The sequence below is a fragment of the Sciurus carolinensis genome, chromosome 16 (assembly GCF_902686445.1).
Source record: "Sciurus carolinensis chromosome 16, mSciCar1.2, whole genome shotgun sequence".
NCBI classification, from domain to species: domain Eukaryota; kingdom Metazoa; phylum Chordata; class Mammalia; order Rodentia; family Sciuridae; genus Sciurus; species Sciurus carolinensis.
This window is the reverse complement of record NC_062228.1, coordinates 963,229-981,972: the sequence shown is the minus strand read 5'-3', so window position 1 is coordinate 981,972 and position 18,744 is coordinate 963,229. Positions and strand designations below refer to the sequence as shown.

Genomic DNA, 18,744 nt, shown 5'->3' with positions numbered 1-18,744 from the left:
ACACCCAGGCCCCACCCTGCTGCACCTGTCCAGGAGCAGCTCGCTGGCCGTGCGCATCCGCAGGGGGGCACCGGCCAGAGCCTCCTGGGAGCCATGCAGGGAAGCCCCAGGCTCCGGGCCCCGGGAGTCGGTGAGGATCTCCTCGCTGCCACTGCGGGTGTTGTAGCCGGTGCTCAGGGGGCTGCTGGTGTCATCGGTCAGGCTGCTCAGGGGCTCCTCTGCCCCCAGCCCGCTGTGGAAGGGCAGCCAGGTCAGAGGGTTGGGATGGTTGGGGTGCCACTCCACAGGGCTCCGCCCTGGCTTGGGGCTGGGAGCGGGGCAGGAGGCGGTGCCCTGGGTCGGCGCCAGCCCCCGGGGCCTCCTCCTACCTGGACACTGTGCTGGGTTGGTCACGGGCCTCCCGGGGCCCTGGCTGTGTGGTCTCAGCTGCGCTCACGTACAGCTGGTCCAGCACACCCCGGTGCACCTCTCCACCCTACGGGGCACGGGGGTCTCAGGGCAGTGCAGTGGCATGCGCGGAGGCAGGGGTCTGTGGCGGGCGTGGCCACACACTCACCCGCAGGAGCTCCTGCGTGAGCAGGTAGCGCTCTGCACGCAGCACGTCACTCATGGTGTGGTGGTGCCTCGTGAAAGCACACAGCCAGCGCGTCAGCCCGTCCACCGTAGCCTGGCCAAGCACCCACAGGAACTGCACGGTGCCCAGCAGGCGCTGCATGACCTGGCCTCGGCCTGCAGGGAGGAGGAATGCTGCAGCAGGGGCCAGCCGGGAGGGTCCCCAGCCTGCCCCTTGGGCCCACGCACCTGCCACCTCGTCGTCGAGGGCTTGCACAGGCTCTCCTTGACTCAGGTCACCTCCTGATACAGGGGACGGGTCAGTGTCTCTCCGCTCTGCAGGTCCCCACCACAGCCCTGCCACACTCACCAGCAGGCAGCTGTCCGTCCTGGTGCGCCCTCTCCTGCTGCACCTGCTCCCGCCGCTGCCTCAGCACCGTCTGGGCATTGGTCACCCAGGCCTGGTACGCCATCTGCCAGCCCAGTGGTGGGTTGGGCCCGAGGAAGAGGGGCAGGAACTGGGGTTGGCAGGGCCTCGCCCCAGCCCGGGCTGTCTTACCCAGCTGAGGACCTGTGCTTCCCTGCACTTCTGCGGGAAATGCGACCCCAGGGCCACAGTGGGAGGGCACCTGACATGTCCTCACTACTCGGCAACAGGGCCCCACCCTGAGAACCAGAACCCCAAGGACAAGAGGGCCCTTCTGGTCCCAGGACACAAACGTGTCCAGCAACTGCACTAGCTTCACAGACAGTATTGGCAGCAACAGCCCAGCATGGTCAGAGCCAGGACCTTGGGAAGCAAGTGGCAGAGGGGCCGGTGGCTGCTGGTGATCACGCCCATGCCTACAGCCTGGTCTCCCTGCCTCCTGGGGAGGCTGAGGGTGCGCGGGAGTTGCACACCTAGACCCTGCGGCCGCCGTCCTACCCAGGCTGCTTGCCAAGGCCAGGAGCTCCATGGACGGGCCACCGTCTCACCTGGAAGGCACTCTGTGCTGACGGCCTGGGGTCCTCGGGCAGGGCTTCCTCTTCCTCCTCGCTGTCCGACTCAAACAGGAAGTAGTCCCCAGAGTGGGTGACTGTGGGCAGGAAGGGCTTGAGAGCTGGGCCCCCAAAGGGCTTCCCCTCCCCACGAGACCCTGACGGGCCCTCAGGTTCCTCAGCTGGGGATCAGCCAGAAGCAGACCTGGCTGCACTGCCCAGCACGTCCCCCTTTTCCCACCACCCACATGGGCCTGCTTAGGCTGCCACCCTCGTGGGGGCACCAGCAGGCAGGGGGATGGCGGAGCATGCACAGACGCAGGTCAGACAGCAGGACGCGACCAGACGAGACAAGGAGGCACCAGTGAGGAGCAGGGTGTCCAGAGGGAATGGTCAGGGCAGGGGTACCTGTGGCATGGTCCAGCCAGGGCCGCCACCACTGCCTCCGTGGCGGGGAGGAGCCCCCTGGACTGCCGGGCCCTGTGGAGGGGCAGGGTGAAGAGTGAGGCAGCAGCAAGGGGCCAGAGGCTGTGGGAGCAACCCGTCCCGGGACAGGGCCACACTGCAGACACGGCCACAGGGTGGCCACACAGATCGCTGGGACAAGTGACCACACCACACGGTACAGGACAGATGGGCAGGGAGCTCTCTGGGGACGTCGCATGACACACAGGCAGGCAGGCTCCAGTGGGCATGGACGTGGAGAGCCTTCTGAGGTCCTGGGCTCCATCCATGCTCACCTGGCTCCTGGTCAGGGTCCTCGCGGTCCAGGGTCTGGAGGCGGCCACGGCCTGCCTGGCCCTGCCTGTACTTTTCCTGCTTGGCCCGGATACGCTTCATCCTGTGGGAGGGAGTGGGCTCTGAGTGCCAGGCTGGCCAGAAGAGCCCCGCGTCCTTGCCCAGGGGCACCTACTGTCTCTTCAGCTGGGCCAGGGACTTCTCCTCCGCCTTGCGGTGGGCGTCGATGCTCTTGAGGCTGGCGGCGTTGTAGAGGGCAAAGCCCCTGTGGGGAGAGGTGCGAGGCCCAGGATCTGGCTCTGCCTGCCCTGCCCCTGCCCCTGCCCCTGCCCCTGCCCCTGCCCCCGGGGAGGGTCCCTCAGCACATGCTGGGGAGGTCTGTCACCCAGCCCAGCACTGTTCCTTCCAGCTCGGGGGCAGGCACGGGGGCGCCCATCCCTGGGCCCTGGGGTCCTCAGGAAGGCCAGTGAGGTTGGCTCCAAGTCAGAGTGCTCTGCCCAGGAGTCACAGGCTGACGCACCAGGGCCCGCGGCACCCAGCCTCCCTCCCGGCCGGGCCAGCGAGGGCATGGGCCATCCTTCCCGGGCTTCCCGCCTAGGGACACAGAAGCCGAAGGGCACAGGTGCCCACAGTGCCCTCCGCCAGCCCCAGGACGCAACGCCGGCTGGGCCGGAGCTGACCTGGAGGCCTGCAGGGCGGTGGCCCTCAGGTCGACGCTGACGTGCAGGAAATAGTAGCTGAGGAAAACGCGGCGCTGCAGCAGCAGGAAGAGGAAGCAGATGCCGTCCCAGATGACGCCGGCCTCCTCCACGGGCAGCAGGCAGTCCTGGTCCCGGCCCACCATCTCCTTGGCTGCGGGACGGGTGCCGGCAGGCCGGGGTCAGGGCCAGAAGCAGGGGGTGCCCCTACCCCGCCCCGGCCTGGCCACTCACGGTCGTAATAGCCTTTGACGGTGCACACGAGGCTGAAGAGCTGGACGACCCAGCAGAAGTTGCTCTGCATCTGCTCCACAAAGACGCAGGACAGGAGCTGCGGGCAGCGGGAGGGCCAGGGGAGCGTCGGGGAGGGCCAGGGGAGCCTCGGGAGGGCCGGGGGAGCCTCGGGGAGGGCCAGGGGAGCCTCGGGGAGGGCCGGGGGAGCCTCGGGGAGGGCCAGGGGAGCATCGGGGAGCCTCGGGGAGAGCCAGGGGAGCCTCGGGAGGGCCGGGGGAGCATCGGGGAGCCTCGGGGAGGGCCAGGGGAGCCTCGGGAGGGCCGGGGGAGCCTCGGGGAGAGCCGGGGGAGCCTCGGGAGGGCCGGGGGAGCCTCGGGGAGGGCCGGGGGAGCCTCGGGAGGGCCGGGGGAGCCTCGGGGAGGGCCAGGGGAGCCTCGGGGAGAGCCAGGGGAGCGTCGGGGAGCCTCGGGGAGAGCCAGGGGAGCATCAGGAGGGCCAGGGGAGCGTCGGGAGGGCCAGGGGAGCGTTGGGCGGGCGGCTCACCGAGAGCACGTTCTTGGAGATGATGACGGTGACGTTGTAGAGGATGAGGCAGTCCCACAGCACGAGGCGCGGCCGCGTGCCCTTCTGCAGCAGCTCCGTGCCGAAGAGCAGCAGGTAGAAGCAGGCCAGCAGGTAGCCCAGCCCGAAGACACTGATGCGCGTGGCCCCTGCGATGAACACCACCACCAGCACCAGCCAGAAGAGGTAGCGGAAGACGGCCACCTTCAGCATGTCCAGGTAGGACCTGTGGGCGGGTGTCACTGGCCGTGGGCCATCTTGGCCGCCCCCACCCGGCAGGGCGCTCCGCGGCGGGTGGTGCCCCACCTGCAGTGGATGAAGTTGGGCACGGGGTTGGGCTCCCCCCGCAGCGGCTCCAGGCGGTCCGTGTTGGTGCCGGCCACGCGCTGCCACTCCTCGGTGCGCTCGGCCGCGAACACCTGCCACTGCTGGGAGGCGCAGAGCAGCAGCAAGAAGTCGCCTGTGGGCACAGGGGGGCCACGTCGTCCTGTGGGCACCACCACACGCGGCAGCCTGCGAGGACGCAGCAGGCAGCACCTACACAGGGGGACCCCTGCTCTGCACCCGGTGTCAGCCTGCACCGCGAGGCGTCCTTGGACACGCGAGTCGGGCCCGTGGCCCCATCTGTACAGCCTGCAGGCGGGCAGGCCCACTCAGGGAGGGGCCCAGCTCTAGGCACAGGACGGGCCCGCTGGCACCCGGCCAGCCCGTCCCCCCGGCCCTGCACGTGTGGCCTCCGGCCTGCGGGAGGCTAGAAGGTGCCCCTGCCCCACGGTGGCAGGCGCGGGATGCAGGCCTGCTCCACGGCACTCACTGATGAGGTTGGTGGAGTTGGGGGCCCTGAAGAAATCAGGCAGGTACAGCCACTTGATGAGAGCGGAGTTCATGGGGATGGCCTGGCTCCAGCGCCACGGGTAGTCTGCGGGTACAGGGCGCGTCAGGAGGGAGGCCTGCTGGGGTCCGCGGCATCCCTGTCTGCTGGCCAGCAGCCTCAGAGGCGTGTGATTCTGGCGCCGACCATCCAGTGTCCACCGGGAATCATCCCCACATCCTCACAGTCACACTCAGAGTCCAGAGAACTTACAGACCAGAGGGGACAGTGCATTCCTGTGATGACTGATTCTCAAGCAAAAATATTGCACCAGGCTGAGGGTGGGAGGGGGCACAGCAGAGGGACCCAGTGATAGCCAGAGAGTAAGGCAGAAGGGATGCCTCCCGGGCAGGCAACCCTGGGTGAGTGTGGCTCACAGGACACCATGATGTGGTGACCACGCTGGAACAGCTGGGTGCGGGGGCCACACCTGTGATCCCAGGGACTCAGGGTGGCAAGCTCAGCCAGCCCAGGCAACTCAGCAAGGCCCAGCCTCCACGCAGGAAGGTGCTGGGAGGTGTCTCTAGGTTCAGTCCCCATGCGGGGGGAGGAGCCGTGGGACACAGAGCATGTGGGTCAGGCTGCTGCCACCGCTTCTGTTCCTGGGGACTGAAGCAAGGGCCTTGCCACTGCGCCACACCCCCGGTTCCATTTTATTTTGAGACAGGGTCTCACTAAGTTGCTTTGCTTAGGGCTTTGCTAAGTTGCCGAGGCTGGCATTGAACTTGTGAGCCTCCTGCTTCAGGAGGACACAGCTCTCCAAGTCTTCTGTGGCCTGGGAGTCAAACAACGCCACACAGTTGTCAAAACACGCTGAACTGTACACCCGAAGGGAGATGGCCCCGTGTGAACTGGGCTTTGCTGGACCCAGCTCTCAGGGCCCCTGTGGCAGATGTGGGTGGCCACTGGGTCACCCCCAGCATCAGGTAGCACAGAAGCACAGGCAGGAACCCCTGAGCTGGCCAAAGGGGGGCACATGAAGCCCAGTGGTGGCCACACCTGCACCGAGAGCCCAAGGTCGGCACCCGGGCCTACCCTGACACAGCCAGGCCTCAGGGTGTTCAGCAAGACCTTCGGGGGGCCGGCCCGTGGCTCAGTGTCAAGAGCTGGCCTGGCAGAGTGCACAGCCCTGGGCTCACCCCCAGCACAAGGAAGAAACCAGCCTGGCTCTCCCAGGATAAACGGCAGGACCTTCAGACAGGAGATGGGGAAGCAGTGCACACCCCAGGCTGAGCGGCCCCAGGATGCCGCTGGGGACGGGGCCGTTGGCAGCGGCCCCATGCAGGAGACCACCACCCTCGGAGTGCTGGCACACCCCAGCGCTACACCCCAGCGCTCCCCTGACAGCCTCGCAGCCTCCGAGGGCCGGATGTTTCAGATGGGAATGTTGGGCAGGCAACAGAAAGGAGGCGGCCTGCCGCAGGAGACCCCGGGCAGTCGCACCCCGAGACGCTGTGGCCACCAGAGCGGCTCACCAATGCACAGGGCGGGGGGCATGCCCAGGCACAGCAGGTACTGGTACAGCAGGAAGAGCGCCAGGAAGAGGCAGTAGCTGGGCCAGAGGCGGGCGATGGCTTCGCGACGCCGGCGAGTGAGGATGGTCACCAGCCAGCAGCCGTGCAGGATGACCATGAAGTTCATGCGCTGCCCGATCACGTTCACGGCCATCAGGAAGCAGATCTGGGAGGGGCAGTGGGGGACGCAGGGTGGTGGACTGAGCTTGTGGACACTGGGGACACAGGGTGGACTGAACTTGGGGGATGGGCATCTTTGGCCGGACCCAGGTCCACCCTGGTGGCACAAGGGACAGGCAGGTCAGCACCCACTGCCTTGAGGCCATGGGGCAGCAAATACGTGCTGGGGGCCAGCAGTCCAGCCTCCCAGTGCAGACCCCGCCCCCACCCAGGGAGGGTTGCAGGAGTGGGCCACATCTCCATCATGCTCTGGAAACCTGAGGCTGGGGGAGGCAGTTCTGTAGCAGGGTACGACTCTCGCCTCAGACCCCGGTGGGCCCTGGCCTCCCCCTGCCTTCCTGGGCATTGTGGTGGCCCCTGCTGGTCCCTGGAGGGGCCGAGCTCAGCCCCAGAGCTGGACCCCCAGCCACACACCCCAGGGGGCTCCAGGTGCCCAAGAGGCACAGGTGCTCAGCAGGGCCCCAGGGGCGGAGCCCTGCCTGCGGGGGCGGACACTGCCTGGCTCACCTCCAGCCCGAACTTGTAGAAGAAGAAGTTGACGAAGTACTTGAGACAGCTGAGCAGGTCCTGGTCCAGCTGCTGGTGGGTGCCCCCGGCACACAGGGCCTGGGCGGGCAGAGGGGCGCACGGGTGCTGCCTGCGGTAGTGCTCCTGGCGGCGGTAGACCATGGCCTCGAACACCAGCAGCAGCAGGATCTGCAGGTGGTTCTGCCGAGTGGGGCAGGGTCAGGAGAGTGGGGCGGCCAGGACTGCCCGCCCGGCTCCCCAGCCCCGACTCACCTGGACGTAGCCCAGGTTGGGGAAGCCCTTCCGCACCCCAAACCAGTTGGCAGGGTCGACGGGGCCGCGGTACAGCAGGGACTGGCTGATCTCCACCCGCTGCAGGTTGGTGCTGTTAGGGAAGGGCTGGGGGCAGGGTCAGAGGTCAGCCCCTGGGCAGAGGCTCCCAGCACTACCTCCAGCCACGTCCAGAACAAGACAGTTGCCCAGCAGGCGCACCTGGGGGGTCACCTCGGAGCCACCCCTATGGGAAGCGTCCAAGTGTCTGCGAAGTGGGAGGCACAGGCCAGGGCTGGGGAGGGAGCGATGCGCAAGGAGAAGCAGGACAGCAGAGAGAGCTCCCCTCCCCATGGCAGAGCCTCTGGCCTGTGCCCCCCACACCATCCATGAGGGACTGAGAGGGGCGTGGCCATCCAGGCAGAAGACCCCTCCTCCAGGAAGTGCCCCAGTACCTCGGAGCAGTTGCTAGAGTACTCCTGGGGGTTGACCACCTTCAGCTGGTAGAGCATCTTGCACACGATGATGATGCAGCTCCACACGGTGGACAGGCAGGAGGCCATGGGCCGGAAGCGCGGGTAGGGCAGGGCGAAGGCCCACAGCACCACCAGGAGCAGGTTCATCACCGACACCTGCAGGGGACCCGGGGTCAGGGAGGCTGGGCTGGGAGCGGCCCCACCCTGGGGGGAGGCCGAGGCCGAGAGAGGAGCAGGGCCTGCAGGCTCACCTCCTTCAGGGCCACCCAGACGGTGTACAGGGCCACCAGCTTGAAGATGTGCAGCTCCAGCAGCCGCCTCACGAACACCTGCACGCGGGACAGGACCTCCGAGAAGCCGGAGGCCAGGTCCAGCAGCCGCTCGGCCACCAGGCCCCACTTGCCAGCTGTGCCTGTGACGAGGGGTTCACTGAGGCTCCTGGGCCCAGCAGGGACTGTCAGCACCCCAGGGCTGGGTCCAGCGGGAACTGTCAGCACCCCAGGGCTGGGCGTGGCAGAGTGGACTCCAACCCGACCTGTCCACAGCTTCACTTACCTTCAGGGGCCTGTGTGGCCTGGCAGGGGCCCTCCGTGCTGATCCCCCCGTCCCTGGGGGCCTCCTCCTCCTCCTGTAGCAGAGGGGCCTCGCTCGCCACGTCCTCCCTAGAGAATCCAAGTCACTTCCCGCCTGTGCTCCTGCCTGTCCTCCCTGGGGCTGAAAGGTGCCCCCACTAACACCCCTATCCCTTTACTACAGCCAACAGGCCTGGTGCCCGTGGCCTCAGAGGTGTGGGTCCTGGCCAGTCTGACAGTGGTCGGCTGACACCCCCAAACCTCGACGTGCCTGCACCCCAGGGTGTGGGAGAACACCCAGTGCCCGGGGCCTTGGATCTGAAGGCACAGCAAGGTCCTGGCTCCCCACGTCCCTGGGAGCCCACAGCGCTGAGGCGGGGAGGCCCGGAGTGGACGCTGCACCTGCGGGCCGTGCGCGGGCGGCGGGGGCCGGGTGGGGGCACGTGCTCCAGGTCGGTGAGCTGCATGAAGGGCCGGTGGAAGTAGTGCAGCTGGAGGATGCAGGCGAGCAGGAAGAAGCCGGGGACGAGGATGCTGGAGAAGAGCTCGGACACGCTGAACTGCTCCAGGCCCAGGTCCCCCAGCCTGCGGAGAGAGGCGTCCGCAGCCAGTCCCGCCTGGCCCGGCCGGGCACGGAGGTTGCTGCCGCCCACAGGCCCCAACTCACTGCTCGTCCGTGAAGCCGGTCAGGTTGCGCCAGTAGGCGGGGAAGGCTTGGAACTGGAAGGTGTAGACGGCGGCCAGCACCAGCATGGTGTAGGCCACCACGAGCCACCAGAACACCGCCAGCAGCCTGCGCCACAGGCTGTAGTAGACCTGCGGGCGCAGAGGGCGGTGAGCGGGGCCCTGCGTGGCCCGGCCCCAGGGCCGTCCTCGCCCCCAGGCACCTGGAAGAGCGTGAGGCAGAGCAGGAAGAGGAACATGTACACGATCTTGTAGACCACCAGGCGCCCGGCGAAGCTGACCACCACGAACATGCCCGCGCACACGTAGATCCAGTACTTGGCGTACACGCCCATGACCAGCTCCCCCAGGCTCCGGAGCAGCGTCTGCGTCTGCGTGGGCTCTGTGGGCCAAGCCGGTTGGCGCGGCCGTGGCCTTGGGCCGGCGGGACGGGAACTGCCCACTCCACCGGCCCCTCACCTGGGTCGGCCACAGTGACCTCCAGCAGCGTGGCAGGCGGCTTGGTCCTCTTCAGCAGCTTCTCCTTCACAAACTGGCGCAGCAGCAGCCAGAAGGTCAGCGTGTAGAGCAGCTGCAAGGGCGGGCGGGGGTCACGGGCAGGGGCCTCGGGGCACAAGCCCACCCTGCCCGTGGGCAGACACGGCCCCGAGTGGGCGCACCACACGGTCACGGACGTGGGTGCGTAGGCTCGCAGTCCTATACTCAGGCTCTGCCAGGCAGCTAGGCTCCCCGTGCACGTGTGCTCACGTGTGCGCACGCAAGTTCATGTGTCCACTCTGGTGCACACACAGGCTCACGTGTAAGCTCACGGGACACACTGAAACCCGTGGGCCCTCAGATGCCCGCATGCACCTGACTCAGGGACAGGGGCGACCTGAACATGCTGACCACCCGGGGCAGCAGAGCACACACTGACACCCGGGGTCAGGGGTGCAGGACAGTCCACACAGCACGCCGTCGCTGTCACTGTAGCACACACCGAGCGACTGCTCTGAGCAGGGCTCCGTGGCGACCGTCAGATGAGCTCACGCTGCTGGGTCCTCCCCAGCCGGGCGGGCGGGCAGGGAAGGGCACAGCGGGCCGTCAGAGCCACAGCCAGCACTGGCTCCCAGGCTGGCGGGCAGCACTCACCATGGCGCCCAGGTCCAGGCAGGGGTAGCGGGTGTGCTGCAGCCCCAGCTGGCGTAGGCTGACAGGGCCCAGGGTGGTGGGCAGCTCGGGGCGCAGGTCCATGGCCCACACGTAGTGCAGGCAGCAGAGCGCCAGCCCGTACAGCAGGATGCAGGGGGAGCAGAGCATGGCCAGCTGGCGGCGGCTGCGCACTGTCCAGATGAGGCAGGCCCAGAGCAGCAGCACGAAGGTCAGCCAACTGTGGTAGGTGATGCTCCACACCTGGGCAGCCACGGCAGTGGGCAGGGCTGCTCAGGGCACCGAGCCCCTCCCCAGCCCACCCGGGGCGTGGCCATGGCCTCCAGCACAGGGGACCACCAAGGGCTCCGGGCACTGCTCCTTACCATCATGGCAATGAGGGCACACACGTAGCTCTGGGCCATGACGAGGTGGCCCAGGCCATGCAGTGGAGAGGCCTCTCTCAGCTCTGCCAGCCGGGGACGCGCTGGGGGCAGAGCAGAGGTCAGCCCTCAGGAGGGGACACTGAGGCTCCCTTCCCCACCCCCACTGTGGCCCTGAAACATGCACAAGAGCAGGGCCTGGCAGGCCGGAGGGCAGGCCTGGAGACGACCACTGTGGGCTCTGGGCAGTGCGGGCAGCCACGTCCACCCGGTTCCTGATGGGCCACGGACCCTGGCCAACCCCTCTTGGCCCCGAGTTCCAAAACACCGAGAAGACCGGATGCGTGGGACCACCCAGCCCGTTGCAGCTGTGTGGCAGGGACTCCATCTGTCTCACTCAGGGCAGATGGAAGGGCGAGACCCAGGCCCAGGCAAGGGAAGCAGCTCCCGGGACCCTGGGAACTGCAGCCTCTCCAGCCCAAGGCCAAGAGGTCGAGTCCGATGGACAGGAGAGGGAGGCTAGCAGGGCCCCCCGGGGTCTCGGCCTGGGCAGCAAGAGAAGCAGCAGGCTGGACACAGGACCTGGTGGCCACCAGGGGGAGCCCTGGCCTCACCCCTCGGGCTGAGAGGCGCTGGGAATGTGCAGGTGGCCTGCGTGTGCCACAGGCAGGTGACTCACGGGGACGCTGCTGGACAGGGCTGCGGCTCGTCAGGTCGTGCACGGTACAGTTGTCAGTCTCAGCATCGGGGCCAGGGGACGAGGGTGTCACGCGCTGTGGAGAACACGTGGGTAGCCACCTGAGCGGGAGGCTGCCCGACCCTGCTTGGCCACCGCTCACGGGGGTGGCCTCCCTGTCGCACAGCAGCCCCTACCTGGGCCTGCGGCCCCTGTTCCAGCTGGTCCAGTTCCAGCTCCTGCTCCTCGTCCTCGCCCAGTTCCTTCCTCTGCAGACAACAGGGCCACAAAGTCAGTCCCACGCCCACCCATGGGCCAGGAGGCGGCAGGCAGGGGCGCAGTACCTGGTCCGAGGGGTGACGCCTGTGGAGCTTCGGGAGAGAAGTGACCGTGTAGTGCAGCAGCAACAGGATGCCGGGGCTCACGTAGACCGGCCAGTCGTGGCTGGTGTTGAGCACCAGCGCATTGGGGCAGGAGCAGTTGGTGGGGCCCACAAAATCCTTAAGACCAAACACCCTGCCCAGAAAGGACGTGTCACTGACCACCAGCCCTGGGGCAGCAGGGTCAAGGACCCAGCCAGGAGAGGACCAGGGCCTGTGTGGGAGTCCTCACCTGGCCCAGATGCTGGCTGGTGGGAGCATGGCCTGGACAAAAGGTGTCTGGTAGCAGTAGAGGCAGATGAGATGGCCGGCGCCAAAGCAGCTCACCATGACGCAGAGTGTGCTGAAGCCCAGGGGGCTCATGGGAAAATGGCAGGCCCACCAAGTGCAGATGGCCAGGAAGACCAGCAAGTAGACGCTGGAGAAGGCCGAGGGGTGAGCGATGCCTGCAGGCAGGGCAGAGGTGCGCTGGGTCCCACAGGCCGTGCAGACTCTCACCGGGGAGCTCTGAGCCCCCTCCTGATGGCTGAGTCCCGGCCCAGCCCACCCAGGATACCTGCCAGCGCAAGCAGTACGATGGCCAGCGTCCGCCCCGTGGCCACCAGCAGCCAGTGGGCTGCACCCCGGAACCGGGCAGCCAGCCACCACCTGCGCCTGGGGGCCGGGGCTCCCCGCGGTCCTGCTGGAAGGCCAGGGTCAGTATCCTCAGCGTCACCACCATCCTGCGTGCCCAGAGGGAGGGAGGTCAGGCACAGGCACAGGCACGGCGGCCACTGCCCGAGGCCCTGGCCCGAGGCTGGCCCCGCCCTCCCTCCACTGGAGCCTGCCGGGTTGGCCTTCCTGGAGGCCGCCCCCAGCCAGTGCTGCCAAGCCTGGCAGGGTTCCTCTGAGGGTGCTGGGCTGACCACAGATGGTTCCAGAACACCTCGGTGCCTCCTCTTCATCTGCCCACCCAGGCTCAAGGCCCCAGAAGGCAGGACGGCCCCTCTGCAGTGCGCACGAGCCCGGGAGGGAAGGAGCCTGCCCCGCGTGCAGACTGCAGGCACCTTAGACCCACCACCCTGGTCCCTCGGGGACAGAAACAGGCCCAGAGAGGAAGGAGACGGGCTGGAAGCACAGCGGGGAGCACTGGGGCCTGGGTGCGCCCTGCGGCGTCTGTGCAGACCAAGGGGGACGCGGGTACCCCCACGCCCCAGCAGGAGCTCCCGGGGCTCCCCATGCGGTGTCTGTGCAGACCAAGGGGCTCCAGGGCTCCCCATGTGGCGTCTGTGCAGACCAAGGGGCTCCGGGGCTCCCCATGCGGCGTCTGTGCAGACCAAGGGGGCCGCGGGTACTCCCACGCCCCAGCAGGGGCTCCGGGGCTCCCCATGGTGCCCCATGCGCGGCAGCTGACCACGTCTGGGGGCACCGCTGCCCTCCCACGCCCGCGCCGACTACCCTACAGGCCTGTTTCCCTGGCCCTGATGGAGGCTTCCCATCACAGAGCTGCTTCCAGGCGTGAGGGGAGGTGGGTGTGGTGGAAAGAACATGGGCTGTCCTCAGACACCCTGGCCCTGGCCAGCTGCTCACCCCCATTCCCAGCTGTGCCTGTGAACACAAGGTGGCATACGGTGGCACACCACGTGCCCGGGCTGAGAGCACGGGCCTGGAGCCAGAAGGCCTGGTCCACCCGCAGTCCCACCTCCCACCCTGCAGCCTGCAGGCGACCTGAACTGAGTCTGTTCCTGGTCTGCAGAATGGGATGGAGACTGCACCGCAGAGACAGACCGAACAGGCTCTGCCCTTCCTGGCCTCAGGCCCCGGGGAGGTGCAGTGGACCTGAGCCTGGCAGCAGGGAACAGGAGGCCCGCAGAGCAGGAAGGCCAGGCAGCCGGAGGTTCTCCCTCAGACTCTGCAGCCTCTTCCCTGGCCACCCTGCTGGCCACAGGATGGGAGCAGGCCTCACTCACCCACCCACGGCCTGGCAGCAGCCGTGGGAACAGGGAGAGAATGGGCAGCTGCGGACAGAGGGGCAGGTGCTCTGAGGCCACCCATGGCAGCAGGCCGGCTGGGCCCTCCCAGTCCTGACTTGCTGTGTAGCCTAGGAAGCCCATGCCCTCTCTGGGCTTCTTTGGAAGTCAAGGCCCATAAGTCCATTGAGTGTCAGCTGCTGACAAGTGATGCCAGGGCCCCAGGACGCCTGGACAGTTATAAGCCCTGGCTGGACCTGGGACCTGGCCCCACTAGCCAGGGGCCATGGCCAGGGTGGGGCAGGAGTCTGGTCCACACCCCTGAGCAGGGCAGAAGGGCCCGGAGGCCCCACGTCCTTGCTGGCCATGGGTCAGAACCGGGGCTGATGACCTAGGCCCCACAGCGACTGAGGGTGATCCTGCCTCACCCTGCAGTGTGCAGCCTGCTCAGGCCGGTTCCCGGGGCGGAGGCCTCTGCCTCCCCAGAGTGCATGGGCCTTCACATGCCATGGTTCCCAGGACCCACAGCTGGTGCTGGCCATACTGACCCTCCTTCAGCTTTGCTGCTTCCTCCCGTGTGGCCTTGAAGAACCGTGACAGACCCTGTGAGCACAGACCCGTCTTGGGCCTGCAACCACTTGTGACCAGAGCAGGAGCCCCAGCAGGAGCAGGCCACTGCTGGAGGTACCTGGAATGGGCCTGACCTCTCTCCGACCACCCCTCTCCTGTCTGCACATGAATACCCTTAGTAGAACTAAAGAGCCCTCTCATTAAAAAAAAAAAAAGGACTCTGGCCTATAATCCTAGCGACTTGGGAGGCTGAGGCAGGAGGATCACAGGTTCAAGACCAACCTCAGCAACTCAGTGAGGCCCTGAGCAATTTAGCCAGAACCTGTCTCTAAATAAAAGGGCTGGGGATGTAGCCCAGTGGTGAGCACCCAGGGTTCATCCCCAGAACGCCCCCTCCCCTGCCACACACACAATCAAACAGTCCTCAGGATGGCTGGGACCACCGCTCCAGAATGCCCCCACCAACTGCCCACACCCCTCACCGACTCCTGGGCACATTGGCTCTGCTGGGCTCTCCTTGTGAGGCGCCTGCAAAGGCTGAGGCAGATGGAAGAGACCACCAGGACACCCAGGTCAGGGGCCACCATCCGGATGGTGTTGGGAATGTCCTTTAGGTCCAACCTAGGAAGGGCCAGGCAAGGCCACGGTCAGCACAGGAGGCAGGGCTGGGAAGGGCCTGGAGGGCCCAGAGCCTGGGGCTGGAGGCCGTCTTGGGAAGGTCAGCTCCAGGTTCTGCCTCGGACGGGAGCCCCGGAGACTCACTGGGGTTCTTACCTCGTGACCCCTATGTGTCGAGAGACCATCTCCCAGGGGCTGCCTGCAGAGGGAGCACAGGGGCCCAGGTCAGGCAGGGTGCCCGCGACTGCCCAGGGTGCTTGAAAACCCTGCCTTTACAGACGGGGAAACTGAGACCTGACCAGGGACACCAGGGCTACCTGGCCACACCGTGAGCCCTGGGCAAAAGAAGGCACTCTGCCCGGCTGGGACCAGGCGCGGGTACTGGCTCCACCCTCACTGCTGGGGAGGCGGGGATCCCGGTCCTCCTTCTCTCCCAGCCTCAGGCTCTGTCCCCAGGATTAGGGTCAGCAACAGCCATGCTCCTGCCTGGCAGCAGGGTGCTGGGTGGGGGGGACTCAGAGGCCTGGCTTCCCTGAGAGTGGGTGCTGCTGTTCGTCCCTGAGCTGGAGACGCCGCCCACAGGGTGTTGAGCGCCCCTGGCACCACCCGGCCATGTGGCCAAGCCCCAGAGGGCACCGGAGGAAGATGCGGACAGGGCACCTCGAGAACAGGGCTGCTCCTGGGCCTGATGGCGACTCCAGCCCTGGCTCTGATGGCCCAGCCCCACTGGCTGAGCCACTACTGCTAGCACCTGACCTGGGCAGGACATAAACTGGCCAGGCACCTGCGGCTGGCCCGTATTAGGTAAGCCTAGGTGAGGCAGGGCAGCCTGATGAGCTGGGCCAGCCCCCCAGGGAGACCCAAGGTCCCTGAGGGGCTGTGGTGGCCCCTTCTCCCCTCCACCCCAACACTGCCCACCCCCAGGCTCCCATGCCCTGCAGTGACTCACAGTTTCGCCCCAGAAGCTGGTTCAGGTGTGGCAAGGTGTGCAGACATATCTGGAAGATGAGGTGGGCCACCAGGAAGAGGAGGCTGAGAGATAGCAGGGCACGGAGGAGGCGACCCGTGGGACCTGGGGGTGTGCAGACCGGCTGAGGCCCCCTGCCCAGGCCACAGCCCACCACAAAGCCAGAGACGCAAACCCAGCATGGACGTGGGGTCTGGGCAGGCTGGCCCTACAGCACAGGGAAGTGCCCCCCAGCAGGCACCGAGACACCCGGCACCTAGAGTGACCCACATACAGAATCTGCTCCATCCAGGGCCATTCTGGACCCTCTGTCCTGTCCCAGCTGAGGTCCTCAGCCACAGGGACAGGGTTGCAGCCTATAATCAGGGGTACTGGGGGCCCTGGCCTCGCCTCTGCTCTGAGTAGGTGGGCATCCCCAACTCACAGAGCAGGAGATGGCACAAAGTGGAGAAGCAGCCGGCCCACGGCTAGGGTGAGGGGCCAGCAATGCCTGCCCACTGGGGCTCATGTGGCCTGCTGCTGCGGGGACGCGTTGCCTCCGGAGGGCTACAGAGGGGACAGGCAGCACGGAAAGGGGCAGGGCGGGACTGAGCTCTTGCATTTATCCAGCAAGTGTCCACGGGGCCCTGCAAACAGCGAGGAGGACCAGGAAGGAAGAGCCAGCACACTGCGCTCAGGATGGCTGGCTGTCCTGCACGCAGGCTGGAAACAAGGGCACAGGCAGGGGCACGGCCGAGCAGTGGCCTGGGCAGTGGGTGCCGCTGTGGGCTGAGACGCTTTCAGCACCTGCAGGTGCACAGAGCCACGGGAAACACGGCAGCCCCTTGGCTCGGGCTTGCTGTGTGCCAGGCGCAGCCAGGAGCCATGTGCATCTCCACTCGGACCTCCTGGGGGAAGGCTGGTGGGATGCATGGTCACAACCTGGCCACCCATGCCTTGCTCTGCAGTTGCCAGCCACCCCGCTCTACACCAGCCCACTCAGTCGGGAGGTCCTCAGTCACAGGGACAGGGCCGCAGCCTATAATCAGGAGGAGTTGGGGGCCCTGGCCTCACCTCTGCTCTGTGAGTAGGTGGGTAGCTGGATGGGAGCTGGGACCAGCTTCCAGGTCCTTGCTTCTGCTGTGGGCTGACCTACTGCCCCAACCCAGTCCAACCCAGAGACAGCCAATAGCTGGCACTGCTGATTTTCAAGGTAGCACAGTCCTTCCCACAGAGACAGTCTTCATGGAACCTGGCCCTCTCCCCAGAGGCGAGCACGCTCAGAGCTAATGTCTTTGGTTCACTAGTTTAGGGCACAGTGGGAACAGATGCAGAACTGGCCTCAGGGCCTGTCTGCCAGGGCTGGCCCAGCAGACCAGGCCCAACCACTGCTCTGCAGGGGCAGGTCCACTCCAGAGGCCCCTCATGCACTCTTGGCCCCATGCTCTGTCCCTCTGGCTGGCCACCTGAGCTGAGCCGAGCCGAGCCAAGGGGAAAGCAGCACCCCACTGTGGCCTGAGTGTTCCCTGATGCCCGATGCTGGGGCAGCGTTTCACAGGATGGACGGGGCACAGCCTGGCCGCAGGATAGGATCGGCACGAGGGCACCTCTGGTGCCAAGGCCTGGAGTCAGGCAGGCGCAAGGCTCGGTGCCTCCAAGGGGGATGAGTGGGGGGCGCGTGCCCCGTAGAGGAGCTGAGCCGGCCCTGCAGACCCGGAGGTCGGGCCCTGAGTGTGACAACAGGCACCACTGGCAGAGGCGGAGCAGGAGGGCTGGGGCTAGATGACCACTGGCCGATGACCAGTGCGGGCAGGCCTGCAGAGCAGACCCCAGCCTGGAGGCAGCTGGGTATGATGCCTGGAAGAGCCCCAGCAAGAGCGCCTCCTCCGACGGCTAGCTGGAGGCAGGGGTCCTGCTCGACCCTCAGGCTGCCCCGGGACCCTGGGACCGGCCCTTCCACGAATGGCTGCAGCCAACCTCCCATCTTTCAGATGAGGAAACTGAGAGAAAGCAGACAAGTACTCCCACTGCCCAGGCCGCCCTCCCAGAGCCAGCTGCCAGCTCACTCCTGTCAGCCCTGAGGTCCAGGCTGAGCTCCGAAATGACCTGCATATGCCAGGCCTGGCTCTCGGTCTGGGGAATGGAGCACAGCCCTGGCTCAAGGCTGCCCAGTAGCCTTTCTTCCCAACTGCTGTCTGGGCCTCGGCCCAGCTGCCTGCCGAGTGGAGTGGAAGGGACTGTCCTGGACCCAGGGCAGGCGAACCCCCCACTCCCTCCTCACAGGGGAGGGGCTTAGCAGTCCCCCCAGAGCCCCCCCAGCAGAAGGGGTGGGGCTCGCCGCGGTGCTGGCAGGGCTCCTGGAGGAAACAGGAAGCAGCTGGAGGCGGGGCCTTCCCGCGGCAGGGAGGGTGCTGGGTGGGTGCCTGACCCCCCGCCCCAGATCACAGGCGCAGGGGTCTCCCGCCCTCCTCCCCGCTGCATTTCACCCAGGTTCCGCCTTCCACACCTGTCCTGCCCCCACCCTCTGAGCCCGCCTCCCTGTCCATCAGGCCTGCCCTGCAGGCCTCCAGCTGGGCGAGCGTCACCTCCTGACCCGCTGGGCAAGGGCCAGACTTGGGTCGTGAGTCTGCTTATGACCAGAGAGGGGCCCTGGGGGCCACCTGCCAAGGAAGGGGTGCGCCCCACACACCTGAAGCCCACACAGGAGCTCCAGGGCTGGGTGGACAGGGGAGAGGTCAGGGGCCAAATCAAAGGTCTGAGCCCAGCCACAGGAGAAGAGGCTGGGTAGCATGGTCCCTCTGGTCCATTCAGGGCCAAGTCCCAGATAAACCCAGGGGCCCAAGAGCATGCCCATGGCGGGTGTCCCTGGGCGGCAGGTGCTGGTGCAGGCCTCCGTCCTGTTCGGCGGCCGGGTGTGCTGGGGCTGGCCTCCGTCACAGACACGCCTGCCAAGCTGGTGGGCATTCCCACCCTGCTCTGGGACGCCCAGACCCTTGGAGTTCACAGGAGCTCAGTCAGAGCCCTCCTGGCACACACGGTTGGGGGGCTTTTGAAGCAGAGGACTGAGTCTACACAGGGCCAGGGAGAGGGTCCAGTGAGGCTGCAGGGAGCAGAAGGACCCCTGCGGTGCAGGTGAGGGTCTCAGAGAGCAGAGGAGCCTGGGGCAGGCTTTACTCCAAGGCAGGGGTGGCACTTCCCAAGCCCTAAATGGCAGCAGGTGTGGGAGCAGACCCCAAGAGCTGCCCGCGGCCCACAGAG

The 18,744-nt window shown here is 66.9% G+C and overlaps 1 protein-coding gene across 4 annotated transcripts in view; it reads right to left on the bottom strand.

Moving 5' to 3' along the window:
• The window catches only part of Piezo1 (piezo type mechanosensitive ion channel component 1), a 55,943-nt gene that overhangs the window by 6,052 nt on the left and 31,147 nt on the right, over positions 1 to 18,744 (bottom strand). For 2 of the 4 annotated variants that reach the window (XM_047527772.1, XM_047527774.1), the window contains exons 3-36: positions 15,490 to 15,612; positions 14,697 to 14,739; positions 14,405 to 14,543; positions 11,960 to 12,125; positions 11,636 to 11,849; positions 11,368 to 11,539; positions 11,221 to 11,292; positions 11,027 to 11,120; positions 10,351 to 10,451; positions 9,968 to 10,228; positions 9,296 to 9,407; positions 9,040 to 9,218; positions 8,820 to 8,968; positions 8,555 to 8,737; positions 8,136 to 8,242; positions 7,832 to 7,992; positions 7,560 to 7,736; positions 7,108 to 7,233; positions 6,835 to 7,035; positions 6,109 to 6,313; positions 4,577 to 4,681; positions 4,069 to 4,222; positions 3,745 to 3,988; positions 3,201 to 3,297; positions 2,949 to 3,120; positions 2,444 to 2,533; positions 2,271 to 2,371; positions 1,939 to 2,010; positions 1,528 to 1,628; positions 923 to 1,025; positions 802 to 855; positions 557 to 729; positions 369 to 475; positions 26 to 232 (exon numbers count right to left, since the gene is read on the bottom strand). In XM_047527772.1, the coding sequence (XP_047383728.1) occupies positions 26 to 232; positions 369 to 475; positions 557 to 729; positions 802 to 855; positions 923 to 1,025; positions 1,528 to 1,628; positions 1,939 to 2,010; positions 2,271 to 2,371; positions 2,444 to 2,533; positions 2,949 to 3,120; positions 3,201 to 3,297; positions 3,745 to 3,988; positions 4,069 to 4,222; positions 4,577 to 4,681; positions 6,109 to 6,313; positions 6,835 to 7,035; positions 7,108 to 7,233; positions 7,560 to 7,736; positions 7,832 to 7,992; positions 8,136 to 8,242; positions 8,555 to 8,737; positions 8,820 to 8,968; positions 9,040 to 9,218; positions 9,296 to 9,407; positions 9,968 to 10,228; positions 10,351 to 10,451; positions 11,027 to 11,120; positions 11,221 to 11,292; positions 11,368 to 11,539; positions 11,636 to 11,849; positions 11,960 to 12,125; positions 14,405 to 14,543; positions 14,697 to 14,739; positions 15,490 to 15,612 (4,765 nt within the window). The remainder of the gene's footprint in view (positions 1 to 25; positions 233 to 368; positions 476 to 556; positions 730 to 801; positions 856 to 922; positions 1,026 to 1,527; positions 1,629 to 1,938; positions 2,011 to 2,270; positions 2,372 to 2,443; positions 2,534 to 2,948; positions 3,121 to 3,200; positions 3,298 to 3,744; positions 3,989 to 4,068; positions 4,223 to 4,576; positions 4,682 to 6,108; positions 6,314 to 6,834; positions 7,036 to 7,107; positions 7,234 to 7,559; positions 7,737 to 7,831; positions 7,993 to 8,135; positions 8,243 to 8,554; positions 8,738 to 8,819; positions 8,969 to 9,039; positions 9,219 to 9,295; positions 9,408 to 9,967; positions 10,229 to 10,350; positions 10,452 to 11,026; positions 11,121 to 11,220; positions 11,293 to 11,367; positions 11,540 to 11,635; positions 11,850 to 11,959; positions 12,126 to 14,404; positions 14,544 to 14,696; positions 14,740 to 15,489; positions 15,613 to 18,744) is intronic. The other 2 variants (XM_047527775.1, XM_047527776.1) reach the window with 2 other exon arrangements.